Source organism: Schistocerca cancellata, chromosome 11 (genome assembly GCF_023864275.1).
Source record: "Schistocerca cancellata isolate TAMUIC-IGC-003103 chromosome 11, iqSchCanc2.1, whole genome shotgun sequence".
NCBI lineage: Eukaryota > Metazoa > Arthropoda > Insecta > Orthoptera > Acrididae > Schistocerca > Schistocerca cancellata.
Window position 1 is genome coordinate 98,225,557 of NC_064636.1, and position 27,371 is coordinate 98,252,927.

The 27,371-nt window shown below is 43.5% G+C and overlaps 1 protein-coding gene across 1 annotated transcript; it reads right to left on the bottom strand.

Moving 5' to 3' along the window:
- Positions 1 to 4,092: 4,092 nt before the first annotated feature.
- LOC126108259 (speckle-type POZ protein-like) lies at positions 4,093 to 24,411 on the bottom strand. The gene is made up of 2 exons (XM_049913487.1): positions 23,846 to 24,411; positions 4,093 to 4,477 (listed from the first exon to the last, which is right to left on the bottom strand). The coding sequence occupies exons 1-2, from the start codon at positions 24,409 to 24,411 to the stop codon at positions 4,093 to 4,095; spliced, it is 951 nt and encodes a 316-aa protein (XP_049769444.1).
- Positions 24,412 to 27,371: the final 2,960 nt, after the last annotated feature.

The window sequence follows — 27,371 nt, forward strand, 5'->3', positions numbered from 1 at the left end:
CGGAATAGCAGAGAACAACAGACGAAGGCTGTTAAAGGAGCGTTCCGAATTTTCGGCAGTCGCCGTTCTTCAGCGCGCTCTATTGTCACAAAATCAGACCTGATTGGTGCGTTTTGTAGAAGAGTTTGGCTACTGTAATTTTGTTCAGGGTTTTCAACTCCGAGAAATGCATAGTCTTCGTGAAACGAACGAAAATGTGAGAAGAGAGTGAAAATTTTGAGGCTTTCTGGATGTCTCGTTGTGAAGCCAGTCTGCTACGAGGCAGCAACCACGAAATTATTATTTAGTAGGCCAAAACACGTCATTAAAAGATCTTCCGCAGTTTCGTTACGGGACAACAACTAGTTGACTGGGCTACATTCAGTTGCAGAGGTGAAAACAGACATACATAGAACGTTGTATTTTAAGAATCTGCCAAAGGAAAGAGGTCTAAAACTAAACTTTGGAATATTTGTAGTTATTTAGTTCCATTACTTTGTAGATTTTTCCATTTTCTTCGATGGCGGTGCGCTCAACACCGATTATGTTTATTTTTCCACTTCAGCTCTAAGACATTTTTTGCACAATTAGATATCCGTTGCGTCATTTGAATTACATTTTCGAAATTACGGCTGAACCTTTCTTCACCTGATTGTTCTGTAGTCTCCTAGAGATTGTCGCCACCTGTAAGAACTGTTCTATAACTGGAGATGCGAGAAAAACAAAATATTTTTCCTAATATCAGCCTTTACTGAGCAGCTGTAAGTAAACATATACAGGGCTGATAATATTTCGTAATTATTTTCTCTTGTAGGGTGTGGGTCGTCGAGCACTGCATTCAGACTCAGTTCTGGAGACATATTGTGCTGGAACAGCTGGAGGCTGTCAACCACAGATGTATCAGTAAAAATACAAAAGGTAGAAATCACCCCAAAACACATACCAGCAAACATTTCAAATATGAAACGATGTAAACAATCATGGCGGATGGTGAGTTGTTTTAAGTATTTTACTCGTAGTATGTAAACGAGTCGCACCAGGGAGTGTGCTGACATGTGTAGTTGTGAGAACTTTATGAAAGGGTGTATTGCTGTTGTGGCTTAATGAAACATAATTATGCTTGCTCATTTTCCTCATTTATCAGTCGTTAAGTTCAATTCCTCTTTTTTCATTCTTTAGCTTGATGAATGTGTTTGCTTACCTGCGTGTTGTGTGCTGCAGAAACGCAATTATGAAACGTGATAAGGTACCGCCTTGCATTGCATATAGCTAGCAGGTACGATAAATGGAATTTGGTTTTCGACATTTCTATCATTATCTTAATAGTAAATAGTAAATAGGTTGCACAGGTAAGCCAGCAAATTTAATTACCATCAAAGTTCATGCCCAGTGTCACATAGTGTAATTGTCAGGATATATCTGAGAAAATACATCATTTCATCAGTTCAGAGGTTTCAAATGGCTAAATAATTTGAGAAATGTGTTACCTTGTGAATTTCCAAAGAGTTTGAACATAAAGTCGGATGTGTAAAATTTTATGTTTATTTGCTCTGAACTTGCCATAAAACTGCTGGTACAGTGATTGTTTGCAAGGCTTAAGATAAAGATTAACAACATTCAGGGCCAACATTTTAACCTGAGTCATTTGTTTTGCAATCAAATAGCATTTGTAAGTTTAATTGAAAACGCCATGCTCTCTCGCAGGCGAGTTGTTTGACGTGGTGGCCAGTCTGGATTTCGCATCGTGTAGCGTGTGCTTCACATACTTCCGATCAAAATTTAATTTTAAAACAGTTTTGCTGCCCTGCTCTGAGATTAACCTATTTACATATCAACATAAATTTTACCAGTTTCTCAGATACCAACCAGACGTTTACATACACGAGTTTAAACAGGAACACGTTTCAGACTATTTGGCGTCCGGTTATTGAGCGATATGAGCAGTGAATTGCGGCGTGTTTGACGATGCGAGGAAAGGGGACGGAGTTCTGGGCTGTTTCCCCTCTGCTGTAGCGTGCTGTGGCGTTCCAGTGAGCCGCAGTAGCAGGCAGCACCAGGTGGAGGGCGTCAGGCGCGTGCCGAACTTTCGGCGAGATGCACAACATGGCCCTCTGTTACCTCCACAAAGAGCGTTTAATATCAGATTCCGTCTGATGTGGAAGTCATTGTTGCACACAGAGCAACGAAACGTCAGCTTACATGTGCCACATGTGGGGAAGACGCGGCAAAAAGAAGCACTCGAGTTAACTGCGATATTTCTGCATGACGTTTCTCCTCTGTCTCCAGTACAACTGCTGTTTCTAAGAAACTCATTTAAAATGAAAGTGGCAGCTATGGAAAGTTTTAAAAGAAAATATCGCCAACGAGAGGTGCCATGCATCCATTTGCCGAGAATTTGCCAGGATTACAATGGGCGGTTGAACTTGCTAATAACTTGGACTGCGGGAGCAACACATTGGACTAAGGAGCATTCAGAAGTATTAAAAATTATTGGCTGCAATAAACATACGTAAAGTTGTACTTCAAACCGCAGAAACATATGTTTCAAGTAGTATTAATAAGAGTCACGCTGAAGAATTAAATCAGCTGATAAATGTTGGGATACTATTTACGCAGGAAGTTGCAAAGTAGCAGAAAATATTGGAATATCACCTGAAGTGAATGTAATGATTGATGACGGAGAGAAACGGCAAGGCAGAAGAAAACGCTTTGTTGATGAAGGAGCAGGGGACGATTTAAACCATAGCTCGAGGAACAGTTTTCAGCTAAATGTTTGCCACGTTATTACACAGCTGTAGGGAACTTGACTGTACCGCGTGCAGCCACACGCAACACGGACACATTCCGTTTCCCGTGGAACTACGTAAGCGAACACGATTCTCCGGTCGAAGAGCTTGTGGGAAACGACGAATCTTGCTACAGTGTAGACGTTAATAGCGACGGTCTCGGAGAAGAAATTTTACTGTTGAAAAGATTCGTGAAGGCAATGTTGTGTCCGAGCATTTCTTCTGCGCCTTGTCAGTACCCTTTGTGAGTGAAGTTTTGAGTGACGGCCTCACGGACTGTTCTGCCGTTTGCCTGCTGGCGCCTCACAAGCAGAGAGGCCGCTGACAGTTGTGGCAGGAGCCACGGACTGGCAGGGAGCGGCGAGCTGCGTCAGCTGCGGCCGCAGGGAATGAAGTGAGGTGACAGCAACTGAGTTGACAGGCGTGCACTCTCCACTACACTTATTTACTCGATGTATTGTACGAGTCAAAGTAAGTGTAATTTTATTACCTGTAGTTGCACGACTTGCGTCACCGTCTCAGCTGTCGCGTTGTGACCGATGAGTGTGGAGACTCGTGTGCGTCGTTGCGAAACTGCTTTCGTGTGCTGAAACTCGGGCCTCGGTGTTCTGTCTCCAATACAACTAGAATTACTTTGCTCGTTGCAACGTTTTACGTCAAGTAGAGACAACAGTACCAGATAGAGAAGATTTCCTTCACATTTTGTATGCGTGTCATGTTGTGGTCTGATTGTGTTTAGTTAAATGTGGACTGACTGTATGGTTGCAGATGATGGTCGCATTATGTAGTGTGAATACTGCTACTAATATGTCATTGTTATTAAACACAACAGGTACGGTAGAGTAGAATGTTTGCTGAATGTGGATAAGTAAATTGAGTGTGACATCAGGAGCGAAAATTCTGGTGATAGAAGTGATACAGCGTTAATCTCGGTATGTTGCAAATTAGAATAGTCTGATGCAGCACCTTGCAGACTGCTGTGAAATACTTTTCAGCGATCAGATATTATAGAGCAGTTGTGTTTGTTCACAGTGAACTGTTGACTTTTGCCAAGTTTAGTCTGGAAGTGTACTCGAGACATTTTTCTTGAGAGAAGGATTGTACGTTGTTACCTGAATTATTTTGCTGTTATCTGGCGTTGTCTGGGTTTTGCTACAACGTTCCTTAGAGTATTTGTGTGCTGTGTGCTACTCGAGGAGGGCTGAAATTAGTGAGTCACAATAGGATTGAGTTCTTTGGATCTTTATTTAAAAAATTATGAATATTGCTCTCCTACAGATTCTTTCAGTTCCTGTTTTTTTGCACAGAGTTCGCTGGACTGTCTGCCTCATGACAGCATCTCCACCAGCCGCCTCTGGTTGTTCTGCCTGGCGATGTCCAGCGCTGTCCGCCCACCACGAGTTGTGGCCCCCCTGTCGGCCCCCGCGACGAGCAGCGCAGCCGCTACTTCTGCGCGGCCATTGAGTGCCGCCCAGTGCAGCGGCCTAGACCCACCGCCATCCCTGGCGTCCACCGCCGCCCCCGCCTCCAGCAGCAGCCTCACCACCTCGACGTCTCCCCTGTACGCTGCCCAGTGCAGAGCGGTGAAATCCCTCCAGTCGCCCCTCGCCCCCACGTCGGCCCCTGCGGCGATCAGTGCCCTCAGCTCCCCCACTGCCCCCCCTACAGCCGCCTGGACCAGCCTCCTGGCCCTCTCCTCTGCAGAGAGGCTCCTGCACAAAACACACAAACTGCCACTCTCTGCTACAAACACACAACACACAGAATGAGGAAAACAGCCACACGAGGAAACAACTGTTGCGAATACAAATCTGTCCTGAAACAAACCTACCGTATTCCCCCCCTCCCACAGTACAAAACAGTGCGCAATTGTGTGCATGAATTAAATTCAGTACTTCTGTTCTATCCCCCTCATAAGAAAATCTTCATTCATCTTCCATTACAAATAGCATTATACAACCTCTGAAAGAATTTCATTACCACATTTTGTCACACTCATTCCTGCGAGTCAGCTCCTCTGCTCTCGGGACGCTACACCTAACCACTCACTCACCTCCACTACAGAACAGGCTTCTTGCAGCTGATACTGGTCTCTGTCTGCAGCTTCACTGCCAGACGTCACACACAAGAAGAATCCCATCTCCTGGTCTTCAAAGAGACACTTTCCTGCTATGCAGGCAAAAGAATTTCACTGCACTTACCGGCAGTTTTCTTCATTCAGCCTCACCAAACACTGAAACTTTCTGACACATAGACAACAATTTATTCAAAACATATGAGAGATAAACACCAACTCGGCAACACCACCCCATAAAAAACTGTGTGTGTGTGTGTGTGTGTGTGTGTGTGTGTGTGTGTGTGTGTCAGACTTTATGGCCTCATAGCATACACACATGTATTTAACATGTGCTATCATGCTCAAAATCATCTGAACGATCTCAGTTGTCGTCCATCTTGATGTTTTTGCGGCGTAAGGACTGTTCCATGAAGTTTCTGGCGTGCAGCCGCGTAAATTCAGTGGTTCGGTCCTCGGGTTTAAAAGGACGGACCAAGTGCGGCAGCGTCAGTCACCACAGCTCACTCTGGAGATGGCGGGACGGTGTTCGGCCGAAATATTAGGAGAAGAGGCTGAATTTATGCGGCTGCACGCCAGAAACTTTATGGAACGATCTGAATTGTGTTTCGCCTGATTTGTAATCAGTCCTCGTAACATTGTTCCTCTGCTCTGTTTTCGGTAAGTCTTTGCCTGTACAAAATGTCCACTCCATGAGCCCACAAGAGAAAACTGCTCTGTGTGATTATCGGTTTACATGCAAACTGACACTTCGATAATGCAAATACCAGGAATCGTGTTATTGGACATTACACAGCCATTACGCTTGCATATTCAAATTTATTGTAATAAATGAAACCTCAGAAAGCAGCATCCTCCTTTAAATGACACGATGAAAGTTTTCTTACTGCGCTACTATCCGGGAATGCAATCTAACAAATAAAGAAGAAACATCTCAAGTATGGTTTCAGTCACAAGTAACAAACAGTGTGCAAGTTGAAACTTGAAATGATCTCCCATGAAGTTTCGTGTTTCCCGGATATTCGAACGCAGCACTTGATCGGATGGTTAACTAAGCACAATGAAACGTCATAAACCGTCATTTTTAACCTACAATGAGATAACAAACTGAAACCAGGAGACGAAAGTGTTTTGTGTAATGGGCATTAGAAACCAACACCTATCGACACTGACTTCTAGTCACGCGTAGACGTGATATATTGATTTAGTTCATGAGCAGCGAAATGTGGACATGTCATAATTTTAAATTCAATGATGAAAATTTTCTGCTGACTAGGAATCGAACCCTGGACACATCGTTGTTGACTACATACAAAGATACCTCGACTGTACTATTCTCTTTCACCAGTAGCCGGGAGTGGCATGTTTGAAACTGACACGACAGGACGAAAAGCTGCCCGTCTGACTTGGGACTCGAAACCAGTACCACCATTATTGTTAACAAAGCCCAGAGAATCGGTAAAATCAGAATAATTTCTCACATGTATTTTGCTGTGCTCATGCTGCAACTTAAAGTGACATGCCAGGGTTCGAACCCAGGGATGTGTCTCTTGTGAATGTCTTTATGACTTTGCAGACAAGTGGAGACAATGAAGCAGTGGAAATGCATCATATGAAAGTGATCAAACGTGGCGAAAAGGAAGATCTGAGTTCGAATTCCAGTCCATCGTCAATATTTTCCACGTCTCAGGCTCGAATACAGTAAGAGTCAAGCGCGCTGCGGCCTTGTGCAGCAATTGGCTCATTGATTTAAAAAAGTATCGCTTAAGAAAGGTGACTGGTGACAGAGTTTCGACCCGGCGTGACTTCCGCCTCTGTCAGGGCCCAACCTGTAGCGACTCTCCTCCAGGCTACCGGAGGTTGGACAGATGCTGCTTATGCTTGGTAAAAATGATTGCCGGATGTGAGAAACGAACCCAGACCTTCATCATATGTAGCAAGAATCATTTCAACTTTTTATTAACTAGCAACTATTACCACGAATTAAAATTCATGCGAGTTGCGGTATTCGAATCCAGTACATGCAGACTAGAAACTCGCGCCCTTAACCCCTTTCCTTTCATTTAATTTTTTAACCATTCCGAGGTCTGGCACGACGCCTCCCCCATACCTGTCACCGAGTCGCTGCGCTATTTTCGCGCATAATTTTTTTATTTTTTTATTTCTAATTTTTTTTCATTTTTAGCACTTCATCTGAAAGACCATGTTTGCACACAAACTAACTCTGCTGAGAGCGACGCCTTCCAAGCTCTGTGTTCATGATGGTTTGCTTTCCGATTTATTTTGCAAGATCTTGTAACTCGCCCAATGCCTCGGTTCCCGAGGCTCGTTTGGAAAGTTGGTCTTCTGCCATGCCTGAGTACTGCACGCGCCGGAAGCTCCGTGCTGCGATTCCTGATACAGCGGGTGACGATGAGTGTAACGCAGAACAGCAGAAATCAGCGCAGTCGCTTCTGGCTAAAAGGAGTTTCGACATACGGAACGAAGTGAAATAAAGTCTACTAAAAAGTACCACGTGTTCTGTCGTGAGGACCAGCTTTTCCTCCGAGTTTCCTTCAACACAAAATAGAGTGCTTCTGACCTACGTATTTCAAATTAGATTTCTGTTTCCTTAAAAATAAATAAGGCAGTAAGAAACACCGTTTAACACAAAAGAGCTTAAGGACGATACATTATGATGTTCTCGCGTTCACGCCTTTTTCTATTCACTTTGCACACTGCTCCACGTAACTGTATGTACTGAAACATGTTGCGGAGTTCCTCTCGCAGTTCCCCGCCTCAGCGACGCACGCGCCGCCCCGCGGCCCGCTTGTGCCCGGCGTGCGTGCGGCGACCCACCCAGCGCCCGCCCGTCTCGTATCCCTCTGCTGGCAGGTGGTACGTTGTCTGTCCTCTTAGCCAGTTTACAGCATTCCTTCATTCACACGGCACGTCGCTACGATTCAAAAAAACTGCAAGGCAAGGAATTGGGAGTAGAGTTCGTGTTACTGTGGCTAACAATTGTCTGATAACTCACCAGATGCCCTTCACTTGAGCGCGTACGAACCTCGCCTGCTGTCAGGTCGTAGTTCTCTCACGTGCTGCCGACCACCCAGGTGGACTGCCTCAAGTTTCGCTTTGGTTGCTACTTTCCTGTTTACTGCCCTCTACCGAGTAGTTTTCACACTCGTTGGTAGGTGAGGGGTGCCGATGTTTGTCCAGATGGCCCTCCAACCGTAGTGCGGCTACTTTTGTACAGTCACGTTTCCGCTTTTGCTTCTCATTAATTCCACGTACATGTTCCTGACTTTTACCATATTCGACGGCCAACTCTGGTTTGAGTATAACTGAGTTGGAATCAAAATTGTTCAAAATGATAAAAGCCATTGGCGACGTGCCGTACATCTGTGGGTGGATTCGAGACAGTGGGAGTAATTTCGTCTGGTAAGTGCGGCGTGAGGGCCGTCTGTGTAGCTGACAGAAATCTTGCTGCTGTTTCACGTGGCATGGGTAAAACTTGTGCTGTAGAGATGCAGCTCATTCACCAGGAGTGATTCGCTTTTTTTAGCACAACGAATTGACGCATGGTGCAGGGAATGGCAATTTAACCTCAAGGTAGACAAGTGTAATGTGCTGCGACTACATAGAAAGAAAGATCCCATATTATTTACCTACAATATAGCAGGTCAGCAACTGGAAGCAGATAATTCCATAAATTATCTGGGAGTAGGCATTAGGAGTGATTTAAAATAGAATGACCATATGAAATTAGTCGCCACTAAAGCAGATGCCAGACTGAGATTCATTGGACGAATCCTAAGGAAATGCAGTCCGAAAACAAAGGAAGTAGGGGACAGTATATTTGTCCGCCCACTGCTTGAATACTGCTCAGCAGTGTGGGATCCGTACCAGATAGGGTTGATACATGACATAGAGAAGATCCAACGGAGAGCAGCGCGCTTCATTACAGGATCATTTAGTAATCGCGAAAGCGTTACGGAGATGACAGGTAAACTCCAGTGGAAGACTCTGCAAGAGAGACGCTCAGTAGCTCGGTACGGGCTTTTGTTGGAGTTTCGAGAACATAACCTTCACCGAGGGAGTGAAGCTGTATATTGCTCCCTCCTACATATATCTCGTGAAGAGACCGTGAGGATAAAATCGGAGAGATTAGAGCCCACACAGAGGCATACCGACAACCCTTCTTTCCACGAACAATACGAGACTGGAATAGAAGGGAGAACCGATAGAGGTACTCAAGGTACCCTCTGCCACACACCGTCGTGTGGCTTGCGGAGTATCGATGTAGATGTAGATGTAGACACTATTTACATTATAACTTAATAACTTTATTTTTAATACTATTCACTTACAGCGCTCTCCATTATAGATACGTTCCTTGGCATCACCAAAGACAGTGTAACACCGATTACAAAAGATTTTTCATAAGGCGCGAATAACAGAATGCTTCCAATCAGAAAAACACACAGTACAAGGAAATCTCATCAATGACCAAAGAAAAAGCATTGAAAATGTGTTAAGCAAATGAAACAGTCTAATGAATACTATGCAAGTTCGATAACGTTAGATAATTTGGGAGACTACATTCCTAATGCTATTTCTTACATTTAGCTGTAGAGTTCAGTAAACATAGAAAAGAAAACAATGAGGTGTACGCTGTAGTAACGCGAACGTATTGCAACTTACCATGTTAACCTTACAAGAAAAATATTCTAGAGTAAAACAATGTTCCCATAGCACAAATGCCCATAAATATTCGTGAGTAGGCGAGATATTGTGCCCTTCCTGCACAAAAGGAGGCTTTGACAATGCTCATCCCACAGTCACAATGAAGTTGTGTCACAGGACTACCACGAAAGTATGTGTGGAAAAGTAGCAGTGGGTGCACACACATAACGAACTCAAGTTAACAAGTTATTCAGTGCCCCAATTGAGTGACTACACTTGTTTCTGCATTTAAAAAAAAAAAAAAAAACTAGAAATTCTCTCTGGAGAAGACGAAACAACAGCAACTACGTTTCCAAATCCATAAGTTTTTTCACTTTTAGACCTACAGTGCACTGAATCAATTTAGGAAAAAAACTTATGTGGAGACGTTTTCTAAGAACTTCTTAACTGCTTGTGGGTCTGCGTGAGGATAACTTTGCTACAGAAGAAATAAAAAATTCTTTCCAGCGAGATTTCAGCCTACATCTAACACAGTCAGCCCTTTGAAGGGTTAATGCTTCACCCCCGAGCTATCGGAGAACCATCACATGTAGCTCGCTCCTTGACCCCGTAGGGGTCAAGTTGGATAATTTTCGGTGTAAAAGGTTAAAGTGGCTGTAGTTTCAGCTTGGAACGAGCTTTCTGCACTCGGAAACATAAATCTTCTAATCTATACCATCCCTTATGTTACGACCATTCAGAATGTTCAATGGTAACGACAGGAAAATATCAAGTAAATGCGTCAGGACGATTCTCTGCCACTCCAGGAACTAAGTCTGAGGTCACAGTGTTGAAATGAAATCAGTCGGAAATTTGAGGGAAGTAAAAGTAGGATGACTGCAGGAAGAATTAGAAGAAATCGAAAAGAAAAGGAACATAGGAAGGACGCATTCAGCACATGCAAAAGTCGGAACAACCTTCTGTGAAATTAAATGCAAGGATGACTACACAAAGAGTGTTTTAAACGCGCAAGAGAGAGCAGGTGGCAGAACATAGTACGTTAAAGACCTCTTTGAGTGGGAGGAACTAACAGATAACGTGACAGAAGAAGAGATTGAAGCCGAATTGGAAAACGTGTGGGACTGGCCATTACACTCATAATTTCACAAAGCTCTGGAAAACTTGCGCACAAACAAGGTGGAATGGTTAGTTAACGTTCCCTCGGAACTTACATGAGCGTTTGGGAAGGTGAAAATCAAATGACAATTCAATTTTGTCTGTAGGATCCATGAGACGGGAGTCATAACAACAGACTGCCAGAAACACCCCATCCAGACACTACAGAGGCGAGCAAGGGTCGATATTGCGACAGCTTTCGCCCAGTGAGCTAAACAGCTGATTAATCCAAATTACTAACAAGAATAATTATAACACGTAGAAGAATCGAAGGTAAGACTGAGGATCTGTTCGAGGACGCTAAATTTGGAGTAAAGGATCGAGAGAGGCCTATCAGACCTTCGACCTGATAGTGGAAGGAATGTGTAAGAAAAATGCAGATCTTTATTGGATCTGTAGATCTGTAAATGACGTTTGACAATGTGAAATAGTGAAAGTGTACGAAACTTTGAAAAAAATAGGTATAAGACATAGGGAACAGCAGATAACACAGGATATGTACAGTAATCAGGAAGGATTGGTGCTTTGATTAAAGATGGTGAAAGACAGCGATGCTGGTAGTCTCCACAAATATTCAGTCTGAACACTAAAGAATCGTTGGTGGAACTGAAGAAACTTCCAGGAATTTAATTAAAACTGAGGGTAAATAGCATTTCATTGATAAAATTTCCTGGCGATATTTCTTTCACTGAAAGTGAGAAAGAATCACTGGAGTTGGTGAATGTAATAAATAGTCGAATGATCACTGAATTAGGATTAATGAACAAAAGAAAGAGGAAAGTATTGGGGAGTGGCGGACATAACATTGATGGCAAAGTTTACATCAGAATTAAGGACCACAAAGCTGACAAATTGCAGGGATTCTGCTATGTGCGAAGCGTATTTACACTTAGGGACAAGGCTAGGTTGTTATAAAAAGTTGTCTAGCACACGAAAACAGGACATTCCTAGCAAAACAAGGCTACTGGTACAAAAGATAGTCCTTAACTGGGGAAGAAACCTGTGAATGTATGTTTGTAACAAAGTACCGTATGAAAATGAATCATGGATTACGAGAAAAAACGAGAAGTAAATCGAAGCATCCTAAATCGGTGCTATTAAAGGATGTTGAAATTAGGTGAACTCATACCAGAGGAACCCTGAAACGTCCCTCCAGAATAGGTGAGGATAACAATATGTGGAAAACCGTGACATGTACAAGGGTCAGCGTAATAGGTTGCATGTGAAGTCATCAGAGAACAAGTGCCATGGTGCTAGAGGTAGCTGTAGAGGGTAAAACCTGTAGGGCAGGACAGAGATAGGAGCGCACAGCACAAGTAAGTGTGGACTCTGGGTGCTCACAGCACTCTAAACTCGTTGGTCACACAGACAGAAACATGGTCAACAGCAGGCAGAGTTTCTGCTTCGCATGTGTGTTGTTACTGGGACTGGCTGTTACTCCACACTGCGGCGGGTCGACCAAAGTCGTCCACACCCTGATGAGCTGACGCTCTGCCCACATTTGCTTCTCTTTGCTGCTTGACGAGCATATTTGTTGTTATTAGCGGAAATTTTATGGCAAATAATTGTTTTTCTTTTTGTCCTGTCTCAGTGCTGCCAACCACCCCAAATGGTCTCACAAACATGTGTTTATCTGACCCCTGCTAGACCATTCCAATATGCCAAGAGTGCTGGACGTTTACCTCTTTTGACATAGAGAGTCACACATTCAGTGCAATCACAGTGGCTCCCTGCCACCAGATTTTCTGTGTACGACGTCGGCGTATGTGCCTGAATTATCGCTGACATTCGCTGCGTGAGAATAAATCACTGAACTGTTAACAATAACTCACTATTTTCCCTACCAACCTATTCTAAATGACTCTCTCTCTCTCTCACGATACAACCTCCTATCATTTCGATACAGCCCCATTATTCATGTGACTGTATTGTTCTGATTTTATTCCCAGTTCGCTTTGCTTACCGTCATTAACTCTAGACTCTGCACTTACACTTTGCTTTTCGGTATTTAAATCTTATCTACGACAGAATGGTCGTGTGTGTGTGTGTGTGTGTGTGTGTGTGTGTGTGTGTGTGTGTGTGTGTGTGTATGGTGAGAACTCACCGAAAGCGAGAGACAGTGGCGTCATCAGGCGCAGGAGTCGTGGGCGGTGCAGCAGCAGCAGCAGCAGCAGCAGCAGGAGTCTGGCGGGTTGTGCCGGCAGTGGTGGCGGCGGCAGCGGCGGTGGCGGTGGTGGTGGTGGCGGAGGTGGTGGCGGCAGTGGTGGCGGCGGCGGCGGCGGTGGCGGTGGTGGTGGTGGTGGAGGTGGTGGCAGCGGCGGCGGCGGTGGCGGTGGTGGTGGTGGCGGAGGTGGTGGCGGCAGTGGTGGCGGCGGCGGCGGCGGTGGCGGTGGTGGTGGTGGTGGAGGTGGTGGCAGCGGCGGCGGCGGTGGCGGTGGTGGTGGCGGCGGAGGTGGTGGCGGAGGTGGTGGCGGGCCTCAGCTGTGCAGCGGCTGGTGGGCTGCACACACAGAGAGAGAGAGAGGCACAGTGTGAGCAGGCGTGTCCTCGTGGGGTCCTGGGGATGGCCCACTGCAGCGCACGCACACACTCATACACTCACGCGGAACACACGCTGACAACAGGAGTAGCGGTCCAGTAAATACAAATGAATTACCAGTGCGGTAATCACATTCAGTTGCACCACCTGAGTTCCCCACAGCAGTTGCTGACCATACCACACAACAGGAAGTTCAAAACCAAGCATGAAGAAAATGTACATACAGTGCCTGACACTTACACGAAACTTAATTACAGACCCACTGTACGGGCCAGCTCTGGTACTATCATTCTCAAAAGTATCCGAATGATCTGAACTGGATTGTGCCTCTTTGTACGTGACCCACATAACTTGACTACCTCGCATTTCATGTGCACCCTTTTAGATATTGTCGTTTTACTATATATAATAAACGTCATAGGACTGGTTGGGTACCAATCCCTGAAGTCTGGCATCTGAGACCAGTAGAGACCAAAGTATGTGCTTCAGGTAGAGACATTTGTACGTCTGCCTGTCTTTGTAGCTGTTATAATGGTAACAGACAGTCAAATGTTAAGGACAGGTGGCACTTCCAAAATTTGAAAAATATCGTGATTAACACTTTGAGCTACTTCTCAATTTCCTTATTTAACAACCACTTTTGAAATATGTATGACTTGTAGGACAGCAGCTCCAGAAAAAATTTCAAGACATCTGGCTTACCATGCGCAGTCATTACTGAACAGTCCTCTGTGGGACTTGCTCATCAGTTCGAAGCTGGTTCTGTCCACACCGCTCCCTGTCTGAGAGACCCCCTACTATGTGTGGCGGAATTACTGCAAGTCTACACTCTCTGTTCTGTGGTATTTGTATGACTGCTTCAGCGCCTCAGCGTCTCTGGCTATCAAGGAGGTTAAGGAGGAAGGTGGTGGTGTATATTTGGTGTATAAGACAGACCTGGAAGTATTGGAAGATTCCAGATGTATTATATCATTCCCAGATAGAGAATCCAATGAACTGTAAGAGGTACGCACGAGCAGACCTAGGGTCACTTAGTTATGGTGGTGAACAAACTGAAAAGAACTGTTAGGAGCAATCAATGTGCAGATAAATGGGATACTGAAGAGCTGACGAATGAAATGGGTTCTTCAACTTCTGTGAGACTGTAGATAACGCGATAATGAATGTCTCAGCTGGAATTTCAGGTGAACAGCAGCTGGTGTCTCTGACAATGCGAAACACGAAAATTGAACAGACAAATGTTGGAGCAAGGAAGGCAACTCTAAAGAAATCTTAGCAAACGGAAAAAATACATAAAATGATTGATGAAAGAAAGAAGTACTACAATAGTCAGGGAAAGCCAGGAATAAAGTATTACAGGCCGCTAAGAAATGTAACTCTAATTTCGAGGGACGACGAAGTAGAATGACAGCAGTAAGTTTCAGGATAAATAAATAAAAAGTGATCGTAGGATGCACACATTCAGCACATAGAAAAGCCTAAAGATCCTTCTGTGAAATTAAATGCAGGGATGACAACACCAACACCCATCCGTCCAGATGTCAGGCTCTCAGATCGGTGCCAAAAGCTGTTATGTCGATGGAGTATGAACCGAAACAGGGCACGTGTAAACGGCAGTTAAAAGTATCACGCGAGCTGCCAAGCACGGGAAGAGCGCATCGGTGAGTAACTGCATCCTAGATCTCGCGTGGATGAGAAGGTATAACGTTCAAATCCCACTGGTGACAACATTTTTTTTAACTGTGTTGGGGCGAAGCTGTTACATGGAACGAGATTTTCCTGACATGTACAAAGACTTTTCGGAGTTTGAAACAATGTTCTTTTGACAGTCTGCTTCTTTTGCTTCGTTAGTTGAACATCATGTACTTATCATTGATCTTGTTATGTTGTCTATTATTGATTATTGTTATTGCTGTTATTTCCACGTGTGCGATGCAATTCTTTCTTTATTTTTCTGTTCTGGTTGTATATTCTGTAAAACTACTAAAGCACTCTACAGCTTTACTGCTTTCAGTGAAACGAACCGAAAGCGGACTACCAAGAGAACATTGCTGTGAACTCCAAACAGCCATTTTACATGTCATGAGCACGTCCAGTATTAGAATCACAATATAAGCGAGCTTTGGAAGGCTTAAGATCCAATAAGGCAGATCATATTGGTAAAATTCCATCATAATTTCTAAAATCATTGGGAGAAATGGCAACAAAACGACTATTTACGTCGGTGCGTAGAATGTATGTGTCTTAGGACTTCGGAAAAATACCATCAACCCAATACAAAGACTGTTAGAGCTGACAAGTGCGAGAATTACCGCACAATCAGCTCAGCAGCTCATGCATCCAAGTTCCTGACAAGAATAGTATACAGAAGAATGGAAAAGAAAATTGAGGATGTGCTAGATGACAATTAGTTTGGCTTTAGAAAAGGTAGAGGCACTAGAGAGGAAATTTTGACATTCTGGTTGATAATGGAAGCAAGACTAAAGAAAAATCAAGACACGTTCATAGGATTTGATGACTTGGACAAAGTGTTCAACAATGTAAAGTGGTGCAAAGTGTTCGAAATTCTGAGAAAAATAGGGCTAAGCTATAGCTAGAGATGTGTGGTATACAATATGTACAAGAGCCAAGAAGGAATAATAAGAGTGAACGACCAAGAGCAAAGTGCTTGGATTAAAAAGGGTGTAAGGTGGGGATGTAGTCTTCCACCCTACTGTTCAATCTGTACAAAGAAGAAGGAATGAAATAAAGGAAAAGATTAGGAGTGGAATTAAAATTCAAGATGAAAGGATATCAAGGATATGATATGCTGCTGACTTTCCTATCCTGAGTGAAACTGAATTAGCATCAGAATTGATGGTCATGAAGCAGATGAAGTTAAAGAACTCTGCTACCTGGGCAGCAAAATAACCAAAGACGGATGGACGAAGGAGGACATCAAAAGCAGACTAGCCCTGACCAAGAGAATTCTATTGATATAAAACATAGGCCTTAATTTGCGGAAGAAATTTCTAAGAATGTACATATGGAGTACAGGACTGTATGGTAGTGAAACATGGACTGTGGGAAAACTGGAATAGAGAATCTAAGCATTTGAGCTGTGGTGCTACTGGCGAATGTTGAAAATTGTGTGGACTGACGAGGTAAGGAATGAACTCATTCTGTGTAGAATCGGAGAGGAAAGGAATATATGGAAAACACTGACAACGTGAAGGGGCAGAATGATAGCACATCTGCTAAGAAATCTGCGAATGACTTCCATGGTAGCAGAGGGAGTTACAGAGGCCAAGGACTGCAGAGAAAGACAGAGATTGGGATACATACAGCGAATAATTGAGGACATGGATTGCAAGTGCTACTCTGTCATGAAGAGGTTGTTGGCACAAGAGAGGAATTAGTGATGGACCGCATCAAACCAGTTAGAAGACTGATGACCCAAAAAAAAAGCGCGTCGTCCCATATAGCACTTTCACACATAATACGGTATAAAATTTAGGGTCGTTGGGTTGTGAACCCATGATCTTTGATACAGGAATCTTAGGCTCTATCAACTTCCACATGAAAGCAACATACGTTACATACTCACAGTTAGGCTTGTGAAGTGCTCTGTAGTCCTGGTGTTACTTTTAATTAACGTTTATGTACTCTCTGCTGGACAACAGCAGACAGCACGAACTAAATCACAGTTTTTGTTGATAAGCTATCGACCTACAACTTTTGGTACTGATCTGAGTGTCTGACATCTGCAGGGTTGGGCGTAAGAGTTAGAAAAGAATTCTGCTGCTAAGTGCAGGGGGCGGAGGGGGGGGAGGAAAGAAAGAGAGAGAGAGGGTGGGAGGGGGGAGAGAAAGGGATGGCTGACAAAAGTACAATGAGCACCTCCATGAGGGAGGGACTATTGAATGACATGATGGAAGGGAAACTGAAAGTCGAGCTGGAAAACATAGCGGACTGGTCATTAGACACAGAGTTTAACAAAGCTCTGGACGATTTGTGCAAAAACAAAGCGAATGGTTAAATAACATTCCCTTGCAGTTTATATGATGCTTGCAGGAGGCTGCAATGAAACGACTATTCAAATTCCAGAATGGCAGAAGTGAAGCTGTGAGTACCGGGCGTGAGTCGTGCTTCGGAAGCTCAGATGGTAGAGCACTTGCACGCGAAAGGCAAAGGTGCCGAGTTCGAGTCTCGGTCGGGCACGCAGTTTTAATCTGCCAGGAAGTTTCAACTATTCAAATTCATCTATAGAATCTATGGGACTATAGACATAGCAACAAATTTACAGAAAAATATCATCTACACACTCCACATGCGTGTAAGGACCACTAAATGCGAACGATTTCGCACAATGACCTAAATAGCTTATGAATCGTAATTGCTGACACGATTAATATGTACAAGAAAGTAAGTTTGGATGTAACAAAGGTAAAAGCACCAGAGAGATAGATCTAATCTTACACTTCAAAAGGGAAGCAAAGTTTAAAGAAAGTCACGCAGCCTTCATTGCATTAGGCCACCTTTAAAAAGATTGACAATGTAAAGTAATGCGACATGTGTGAAATCTCAAAAAATACGAGAGAGATATAGAATACTAGCAGATTATATAAATTACGATATGTACAATAATCAACACGGAACAGCAAAAACTGAAGCAAGAAATACTGTCATTAAAAAGGTGCAAAACAGGGACCGAATTAGTATCGCCAAGGGTTCAGTTTGAACATCAAGGAATCGTTCGCGTAATTTAATAAACTTCCAGAAATTTAATTAAAATTGAGGGTGAAGGCATTTCATTGATAACATTCACTAGTGTTATTACCATGTTCACTGAAAGTGAGAAAGAAGTACCCAAGTGGTTGAATGCAATAAACAGTTGGATGAGCACAGAATTATGATTTAAACTAAAGAAAGACGGAAATATTGGGGAGTAACAGTAATAACATCAGTGTCAAACTTAACGTCAAAATTAGGGACCATAAAGTAAATTAATTTGGGTGATTCTGCTACCTGGGAAGCCAATGTACACTGAGGGACAGAGCGAGATTGTTATATGAAGTAATGTAACAGAGGAAAACAGATCATTCCAGGCAAAACAACGCTACTGCTGCCAAAGATAGGCCTCAATTTTGTGATAGAATATCTCAAAATGTACATTTGGAGCACAGTATTGTATGAAAATGAATAATGGATTATGGGAGATAACAGGAAGAGAAGTGACTTGGAGCATTCAAATTGGGATGCAATAAAAGGATGTTGAGAATTAGGTGAATTGATAAGAAAGGAACTGTGGAAAGTGGGATATATCTGAAGACATCAGGGAATAACTGCCATGGTACTGGTGGAAGCAGCAGAGAGTAAAAACTGTAGACAAAGACAAAGATTGTACTACATCCAACAAATAACTGGAGACTTTGGATGAAAATGCTGCTCTGTGGTGAAGAGTCCGACCCTGCACCCCCTCTTCCCAGAAATAAATGATGGGATCTCAGCCCTCTAAGTGTGTTGACAGACAGAAATATGATCTACAGTAGACAGTTTCTGCTTTGCATGTCTGTTGTTACTTTGACTACCTGTTACAGCAAAATAAAATGGTACAATCATGTTGGTCCAAACCCTGAGGAGCTTAGGCTTAAGAGACCACCTCTGCCAACTATTGCTTTTGTTTTGATTCTTGAACAGAGTAATTCTTGTTACTAGCACAAGTTTAATCCAGGGGTCTAGGATCCTTTCTCCCCTTTTGTTTCTACCAACAACCCTAAATTGTCTCATAAATAAATCTGCCTTTACTTGTCCCCTGCTACAGAATTCCAATACACCATGATTTTTAGATGTTTATGTCTCTTTAAATACAGTGTTACGCATCAAGTGCTCTCATAATCCCTCTCTGTGACTGGATTTTCCGTTTGTGACGTCGCCTTACATGCCAGAGTTATTGTTGGATTGGTTTACTGGTTCTGATGGGAACATATCACTGAAATGTTCACAACAGATCACTGCTTTCCCTACCAAACCATTTTTAATTGACCTTTCTCTCATAATACAACTTCCTCATTCTGTGGATACTGCCCCATTATTCATCTGACCATATGTTATGATTTTCTTTCCATTTCATTTTGCTGACCCTCACTGAATGTAGACTGATCCTTTACATTTCCTTTCTCTGTTTTTCTACCTTCTGTACAATGTAGTGCTAATGTGTGCGTGCATGTGTGTGTAGTGAGGGAACTCACCGCATGTGAGAGACAGTGGCTTCTCCAGGTGGAGGAGATGTGGGAAGTGCAGCTGCAGCAGGTGTCTGGCGGGGTGCGTTGGCAGTGGTGGTGGTGGCGGTGGTGGCGATAGTGGCGGTGGTGGCGATAGTGGCGGCTGGTGTGCTGCACATACAGAGAGAGCAGAGTGTGAGCTGGCTGGCATATCCATGTGAGGATGTGGGGGTGGCTCACTACAGCCAGCCCTGCTGAGGGACCGTGCACACACTGGCAGCTGGCAGACGGCAGGTGCCGAATGCTGCGATAGCGGTCCAGTTTATACAGATGAATTGCCGTTGAGTTAATGACATTCAGATGCACGACTGAGCTCCCTACACCAGTTGATGACAACACCATACAACAGGTAGTTCAAAATCAAGTGCAGGATTAAGATACATACAGAATTACTGGACAGGTCAGTTCATGTACTGTCACCCTTCAAATTATCCAAACGGCCTGAATTCCACTCCACCTGATTTGTATGCACCCACTTAGTGTTATTGTCTTGCCGTCCCTCTGCTCTCTTTTCTGGTATGGGCGTTTCACTGTTCAAAATGGTTACTGCAAGAGACCACTTGAGAAAACTGATCTGCAAGGCCGTCAGTCCACAATCAGACTAATATCTCAATAACGTCAATACCAGAAAAAGTGTTATTATTAGATGACAGTCTTCAGCACCTGTAAACTCAAGTTTACTGCAATAAATGACATTTTAGAAACTAACTTTCACCTTGAAATTACGTGACGAAAACGTTTGTTCACACTGACATCCAGGACTCAAATCGAACAACCGTTGTCTCTGTTAACTAAATACCAAAGGTCTTAGATATCGTTTCAGTCACAGGTAAGCTAGCGTGCACGTATCTAAACGCTGAAATCTTGAAGTTTCACTTAGTTTTGGGTTGGATGTCAATTTGAACCCAGCACTTAATACGATTGTTAACTAGGCACAATAACACGTTATATATCCAAATTTATCGTTGTTAGCGAGATGACAACCTGAAACGGTGAGGCAAATAATTTTGTTCCTTTACTGGGATTTGAATCAAGTACGTATCATTGTTTTCTAGCCACAAACACATGTTAAACATCTCCTCAGTTGACCTGTAGCGACATGTGCACATGTCTGAACTGGAAATAACGCGACGAAAAGTTCCGTGAGGGGCGGGAATGTAAGCCTGCTCGCAGCATCGTTGCTTACTGCAAACAAGGAGACGTTGATTGTCGAATTCTGTTCCGACAGGTGCTAGGAGTGACATGTTTTAACCTGAAATGATGCCTTGAAAACTTTCGTATGTGGTCAAGTCGAAACCAACACCAACCGTCTTTGATGACAAGAGATACGCAGACGATAAAACCACAATTACTTTTCTCTTTTAGTTTGATGTGCACATACTAGCAGTTGAAATGACTCGATGAAAGTCTTTGCAGCCAGCCACGATTACGAAAGATGCTAATTACTATGGGCATACTGCTTGGAAGGATTTCTTACTACAGAACACTTTCGTCACACCATATGCGTGATGTTACATTCTGAGGACACAGATTAACCTTTGATTGTACATTTTTTCTCAGGGCCACAAAATTTCCTTTTATGATGTTAAAACCCAGTGGTTGAAATGTCCACCTGACCATCCTGATTTGCGTTCTGCTTTATTTCCTTAAATCGATGAACGCAAATGCTGAGACCTTTCCTTTGAAAGGGAACTGTAGATTTCCTTCCCCGCATTTGGGAGCTGTAGATTCTGCTTTGACTCTAATGGTCTTGCAGTCGATGGCACGTTTGACCCTAAGTTAATCCTTTTTTTCTTCCTCAACATTTCCTATTGAATTCAAGTATTGCACGAAGGTTAAGCGGTCGTATTTCATTACATTTGCCAGTAATCGATTGGACCGTACTGGTAAACTGTCACATCAGAGGAATACTATTCGAAATGAGGAAACTGTTTCCTGATGTGAATTCTTCGCTGCACTTACCACATACACACACAAAATGTTTAATGCACCGTTTTTTAATGTTGAAACAATCATCCTTGTAACCTTCAAATGTACAACATTCAATACATCACTGCAAAAACCACATACACTCACAAAATGTTTAATGCACCGTTTTTGAATGTTGAAACAATCATCCTTGTAACCTTTAAATGTACAACACTCAATACATCACTGCAAAAACAGTTTATAACTTCAAATAAGGAATGACGACTGATAAATGTACTTATAGCAGCCTGTATGACAACACATCAAACAAAATCTCTACGACCTTATACATGACTCTACTTGTTTCAATTAATAATGCCCTTTCAGGCTATATTCATCAATGTTGACTGCAACACGAGGAAAAAGTATGCACTTCCTTACGCAGTTGAGTGATACTTTTTTGGGCCTCTTTCCGATCCCCTACAGCCTTTGGTAAATTTTTCCACACGGAATTTATCCAGGGGGATCCCCTGTGCTGCATTTACTGACGACATGCCTCGTCTTTGCCAAGATCAATGGTGTGAATAATAACAGAATAATAACGAATGACCTCCTCAAAAAACCTATTGTATTGGATAAACAAAGCTGCTTTGTAGCTTAATACCACCTCATGGTAAAAAATAAATTACTTTTGAAATTGCAGTGAAAGAACGATAATTCCAGAATAAAAATGGGCCCAGTGTCTGATCACAATAATGACTGTCTATGAATGACTGCCTATGAATGACAGCAAAGGACTTGGAAGAGCAGTTGAAGGGAATGGACAGTGTCTTGAAAGGAGGGTATAAGATGAACATCAACAAAAGCAAAACGAGGATAATGGAGTGTAGTCGAATTAAGTCGGGTGATGCTGAGGGAATTAGATTAGGAAAGGAGACACTTAAAGTAGTAAAGGAGTTTTGCTATTTGGGGAGCAAAATAACTGACGATGGTCGAAGTAGAGAGGATATAAAATGTAGACTGGCAATGGCAAGGAAAGCGTTTCTGAAGAAGAAAAATTTGTTAACATCGAGTATAGATTTAAATGTCAGGAAGTCGTTTCTGAAAGTATTTGTATGGAGTGTAGCAATGTATGGAAGTGAAACATGGACGATAAATAGTTTAGACAAGAAGAGAATAGAAGCTTTGGAAATGTGGTGCTACAGAAGAATGCTGAAGATTAGATGGGTAGATCACGTAAGTAATGAGGAGGTATTGAATAGAATTGGGGAGAAGAGGAGCTTGTGGCACAACTTGACCAGAAGAGGGGATCGGTTGGTAGGACATGTTCTGAGGCATCGAGGGATCACAAATTTAGTATTGGAGGGCAGCATGGAGGGTAAAAATCGAAGAGGGAGACCAAGAGATGAATACACTAAGCAGATTAAGAAGGATGTAGGCTGCACTAAGTACCGGGAGATGAAGAAGCTTGCATAGGATAGAGTAGCATGGAGAGCTGCATCGGATCATTCTCAGGACTGAAGACCACAACAACAACGACAACAACAACAACAACATTCCCTTAAAGCAATTAAAATCCTTTATGTACTGTTTGGATTTGGAGAGAACGAAGAATTATGTTGGGATACTTGCTGGCATGGCTTGCACACAGAAAAAGGTGACAGACAAACTATGTAACAGAGACAAAGCTGTAGTAGTGAGGTGTGAATAGTGAATACTCTGATAATCTGCTTTTCTACACGAAGAAAATTCCGCAGATCAACATCAGCTGTCGAAAACTGTAAATATGTTGCCACCCTCGTCGAACCGTTGTGCAGTACGCTTCCTCGCTCGAGGTGACGGCCAGAAGTGACGTACTCGGTCGTCGTCTTCATGCAGCGTGACACTATTCAGAGGTGTCTCATTGGCATCAGCCACAGAGGCACTGAACAACTTTAAACGCTGCTCTATACGAACAGCCTTACAGCGACCCTAAGGGCTGCCGGCTGCAAACTACGCACATCACTGTGTTTGAGGCTGGGTTGGGCAGTACAGCTTTGTGTGCACAGCAGAATGCGTCATGCTGCGCTCACACAGTGAATGTATCCTATTCTCCTGACACTTGATGCCAAAACCTAAAGAACCACTTTTCCTACACGTGCAGTTCGACAGATAAATGTCTAGAAATTGGTTGTCTGATGATTTTTGCTAGAAAACATACCTGTTAATGAAGTGGACTCAGCTTAGGGATTCAGCTAACCTGCTACAAGAGGACAATGATAGCATCGTGAGCTAGCAGGAAATGACGATCTATGATTGTGTATCTTACAGCGGTGACACATCTAAGGAAATTCAGCGGCAAAAATTATAGTCATGGAAACACACACACACACACACACACACACACACACACACACACACACGCACACGCACACGCACTCACACACACATCCAGAACTGAGGGACACGTATGAGTGGGTTGTCTCGCCCTTACCTGCTTTGTGGTGGTGGATCGTACAGCAACCGGCTCACTTTGACCAAGTCTTTTGGTTGATGAAGCATCGCATCTGTCCACCCCTGAGTGGCCATCACCTCATGGGTACGATTCTTAATAAATTCGATGGCGGCTCGCCTGAGGTCACTGCAGGAGTGGCGGACTGCGAGGACGGCCGCGGCCGCCGCGGTCTCGACGGTCAGCTGAGCGGCCACCTGCCGCTCGCACTCCTCCTTCAGCCGCGACACCCCGTATTTATCCGCTGCAGCCAGCAGCTGGGGGGCCGTGCTGGGCAGCTGGGGGGCCCGCAGGGTGTACAGGTAGGAGACGAGCTGCCTCAGCACCGGGCCCCCCACGTCCGGGATGCTCACCGCGCCGCTGCTGGCCTCGAGGGTGTCGTGGGCGAACATGGCGGCGAACACAGGGCTCCTGTCCGCCAGGACGGCCCTGTGCGCCACCAGCCGAGTGTCACCTGCCGTCAGCGTCACCACGGCGCCGTCCCCGGCGTCCAGTAGGTCCCCCAGGTCCACGGCCGCCGTCTCCGTGATGTCCTTAACTGCTTCCATTGCGGACGATTCTGAAACACTGCATCACCGGGCAGCCCTTTCAGCTTACAGGTGACTATCGATACTTCTGCAAGAGACAGGCACACCGGTCTCGAGTGACGGTTCATAAAAAGTGGTCCATCACCAGCCAGTGGCAGTATCGTCACATCCTTGCTGTGTCAGACTGATTACATTGCTGAATAGCCACAAACCTTTAATAATACGTTTCTAAATAGTTATGGCTTTCTTTCAGCACATTTTATTTGCGCGACAAGCTCCATAAGGGGGGGGGGGAGGCTTCATTTGCATGATTTTTTCTACACAGTGATTTTACTTGAACCGGCAATCGTTAGAAATGGACATCTACCAAAATACTAAGAAGGTTGTAAAGAACTATAGCAGTACTTTATTCAACGAGATATTCTGTTCACTTCTTTCCTTCAAGGAAACAACATTATTTTATGGCTGGAATCTATATTATTCGTCATTTAACCAATAATTGTGCATGTAGCCTTGCAGGAGTTGTTTCACACAGGTCTACTACAACCTGGAGGGTGCTTCTGGGAAACATTGCCTATGGGAAGCAGGCCTACTCAGCCTGCAACTCACTCTCAACACTTCTCAAATAGTCCAACAGGACAACATCTGACGACCACACCCAGCACGATATGTCAGAGCCAGCTGCAGAGAATATTCTTTCCCTTCAACTAACACGTATACTATCATTTTGTAGCAAGTCACTGAACCTCCACATTGCAGATGGTACTGATAATAGTAGATAACCACTCGATGATACAGTTCCTGGACAACGAGGTCTAATTTTCACTGAAGAATTTCTCAGTTCGTCCTTACATTGACTGTGTAGACTGTGTGCATTAGATGCCGAGACTGGACCTTCGAATAAAATGGGATATCACTATCTGCTTATTGGATTCACGTTGTTTCATTAGTAACAGTCGCTGAAGAATCAATTTTAAAACAGCAATTCAGAATAGTTCTGTAGAAGTGGAGAATCGACATGAGCCAGGTACCGACAATGTTCCTGCTGATCTTCTCGGTGTGGGAGCAATGAATGTGAAAGATTGGCTGTATACTTTTATGTGTTGTACAAGTGAACGAGCAAAACTGTCCACGAATCTTAAAACAGACATTTGAATTTTCATCCACAGAAAGAAGAATGACTTAAAAAGAGAGAAAGTACTGAACATTTAAGGTAGTTGTCTAGCGGAAATAGTAACTTTATTTCCTCAAAAAGGTCAAGCAACATTTTAAGAAACTCAGTCTGGAATTATAAAAAAGTGCGGGGCTGGTGGCTGTTACATGGACCACACACACGCACACACACACACACCACACCAGTGACAGCCGAGTACCTCCAGACTGGAGAACAGCAGCCGCCACGTACACAAGCAGGGGCCGCCAGAAGCGCCCATGTCCTGAACACAGCCGACAGTGTTCATCCGCGACTGTTTAAACGTCGACGCACGCGGAAAACTAGACAGAGGAGGTGCGACCAATACAGGAAGACTGCCGTCAAAGCCTCACAGAGGCACCACGTCATCAGGGTACAAGAAGCTATGAGGCTGTCAATTTGCAGATTTGTTCAGGTAGATGAACAAATGTCAACTTGACAGGGAATGATGATAAATACCTTACGTCTGTAGTTCTGCCAACTTGACTACACGATCACTGGAAAGAAAAGTGTGTGAATTTTAACCACACAACCGCATGTCTTTGTGCCTTTGGTTTAAAACGTCGACCTGGTAACCACCTCCTATAGCTGCAGACAAAACAGAATCTCAGCAGGAATGTTAGTTCTGTTATCTGTTGAGACATAAAGGGCTCCTGGAAACCATAACTGGTGAATCTGTCCATGGGGAAAGGACCAGAGAAACACAGCAGTTGGAATGAGAGAGACATGGAGACTGGAGATCAACTGTCAAACAATCTCTGGACTGCACATTACACACACACACACACACACACACACACACACACACACACACACACACACACACACATATATATATATATATATATATATATATATATATATATTAAATGGACGCTGCTTTCATCTTGCAAAATTTTACTCCTTGTTCTCCATGTGGGTAATTAACATAACAGCAAAAAAATTATAAACATAGGAAACTGTTTCTGTCTCAGTGTCAGATCACATGCTCTTCAAGACACTCATAAGGAACTTGCAAACTTGTGACTGATAATAATTTTCTGACTCAGTATCTCACAGTTTCCAGTGACGGGCTATGCCTGTTCAGGAACACTACTGATGTAACGCAGGACCCAGTTCGTCGACTGGACGTTAGAATGTGTGGTTTAGTTTACTGGAGGTACCATTAGCTCTATTAGCACGGGACCTTGGCGTTTAATGCCATGTTGCACTAATTTCCAATTAAGATAGTTGTGTCACATAGACATAATACACAAACGAAAGTAGTTCTGAGAGATGACTAGCAGGTATTGTACCAGTTTATAACTTTGCTGTCCATCTCGTGTGACTTCCTTCACAGAGCCAAAGTCATGCTACCTGAGGGGTTTGCTTATGTCCGACATTTTCTTTTTTTTCCACACTTGCACAGTTAATGCTTCGATCTAGTATTGTGATTACATCAAGAGAACCCACACATGTATCTGGAACACTGGAATGTTTGCAAGTGGGTAAACTGACAGAGTGATTGTGAGCCGTCTTATCGATTTGGTGTCACTTTTCGACTGTTCTACAGTGTGACTCATTCTACAGTCCAGACTTATTTCGACAATGTGTGGAAGGCACAGTACCTAAATCAAGCTTGTTTTTCTCGGGAATCCTTATAACAATTATGCAATTGAAAAAGTTCTGTGTTTGCAGCATATGTAAGACGCTGAGACTATCACTGATTAATATCACCCCAGCCCGTATAAATCGCCAACTGTAAAACGATAAAGGTATGTAATTTTATATACAAATTTCTCGCGCATGC

What these genes read in the sequence shown, in the direction of transcription:
- LOC126108259 (XM_049913487.1), bottom strand. Translation starts at nt 24,411, where the DNA reads ATGGAAGCAGTTAAGGACATCACGGAGACGGCGGCCGTGGACCTGGGG. An exon ending in GATCCACCACCACAAAGCAG is followed by an intron (nt 4,478 to 23,845) that starts GTAAGGGCGAGA and finishes TGTTTTGTGCAG; the next exon opens with GAGCCTCTCTGCAGAGGAGA.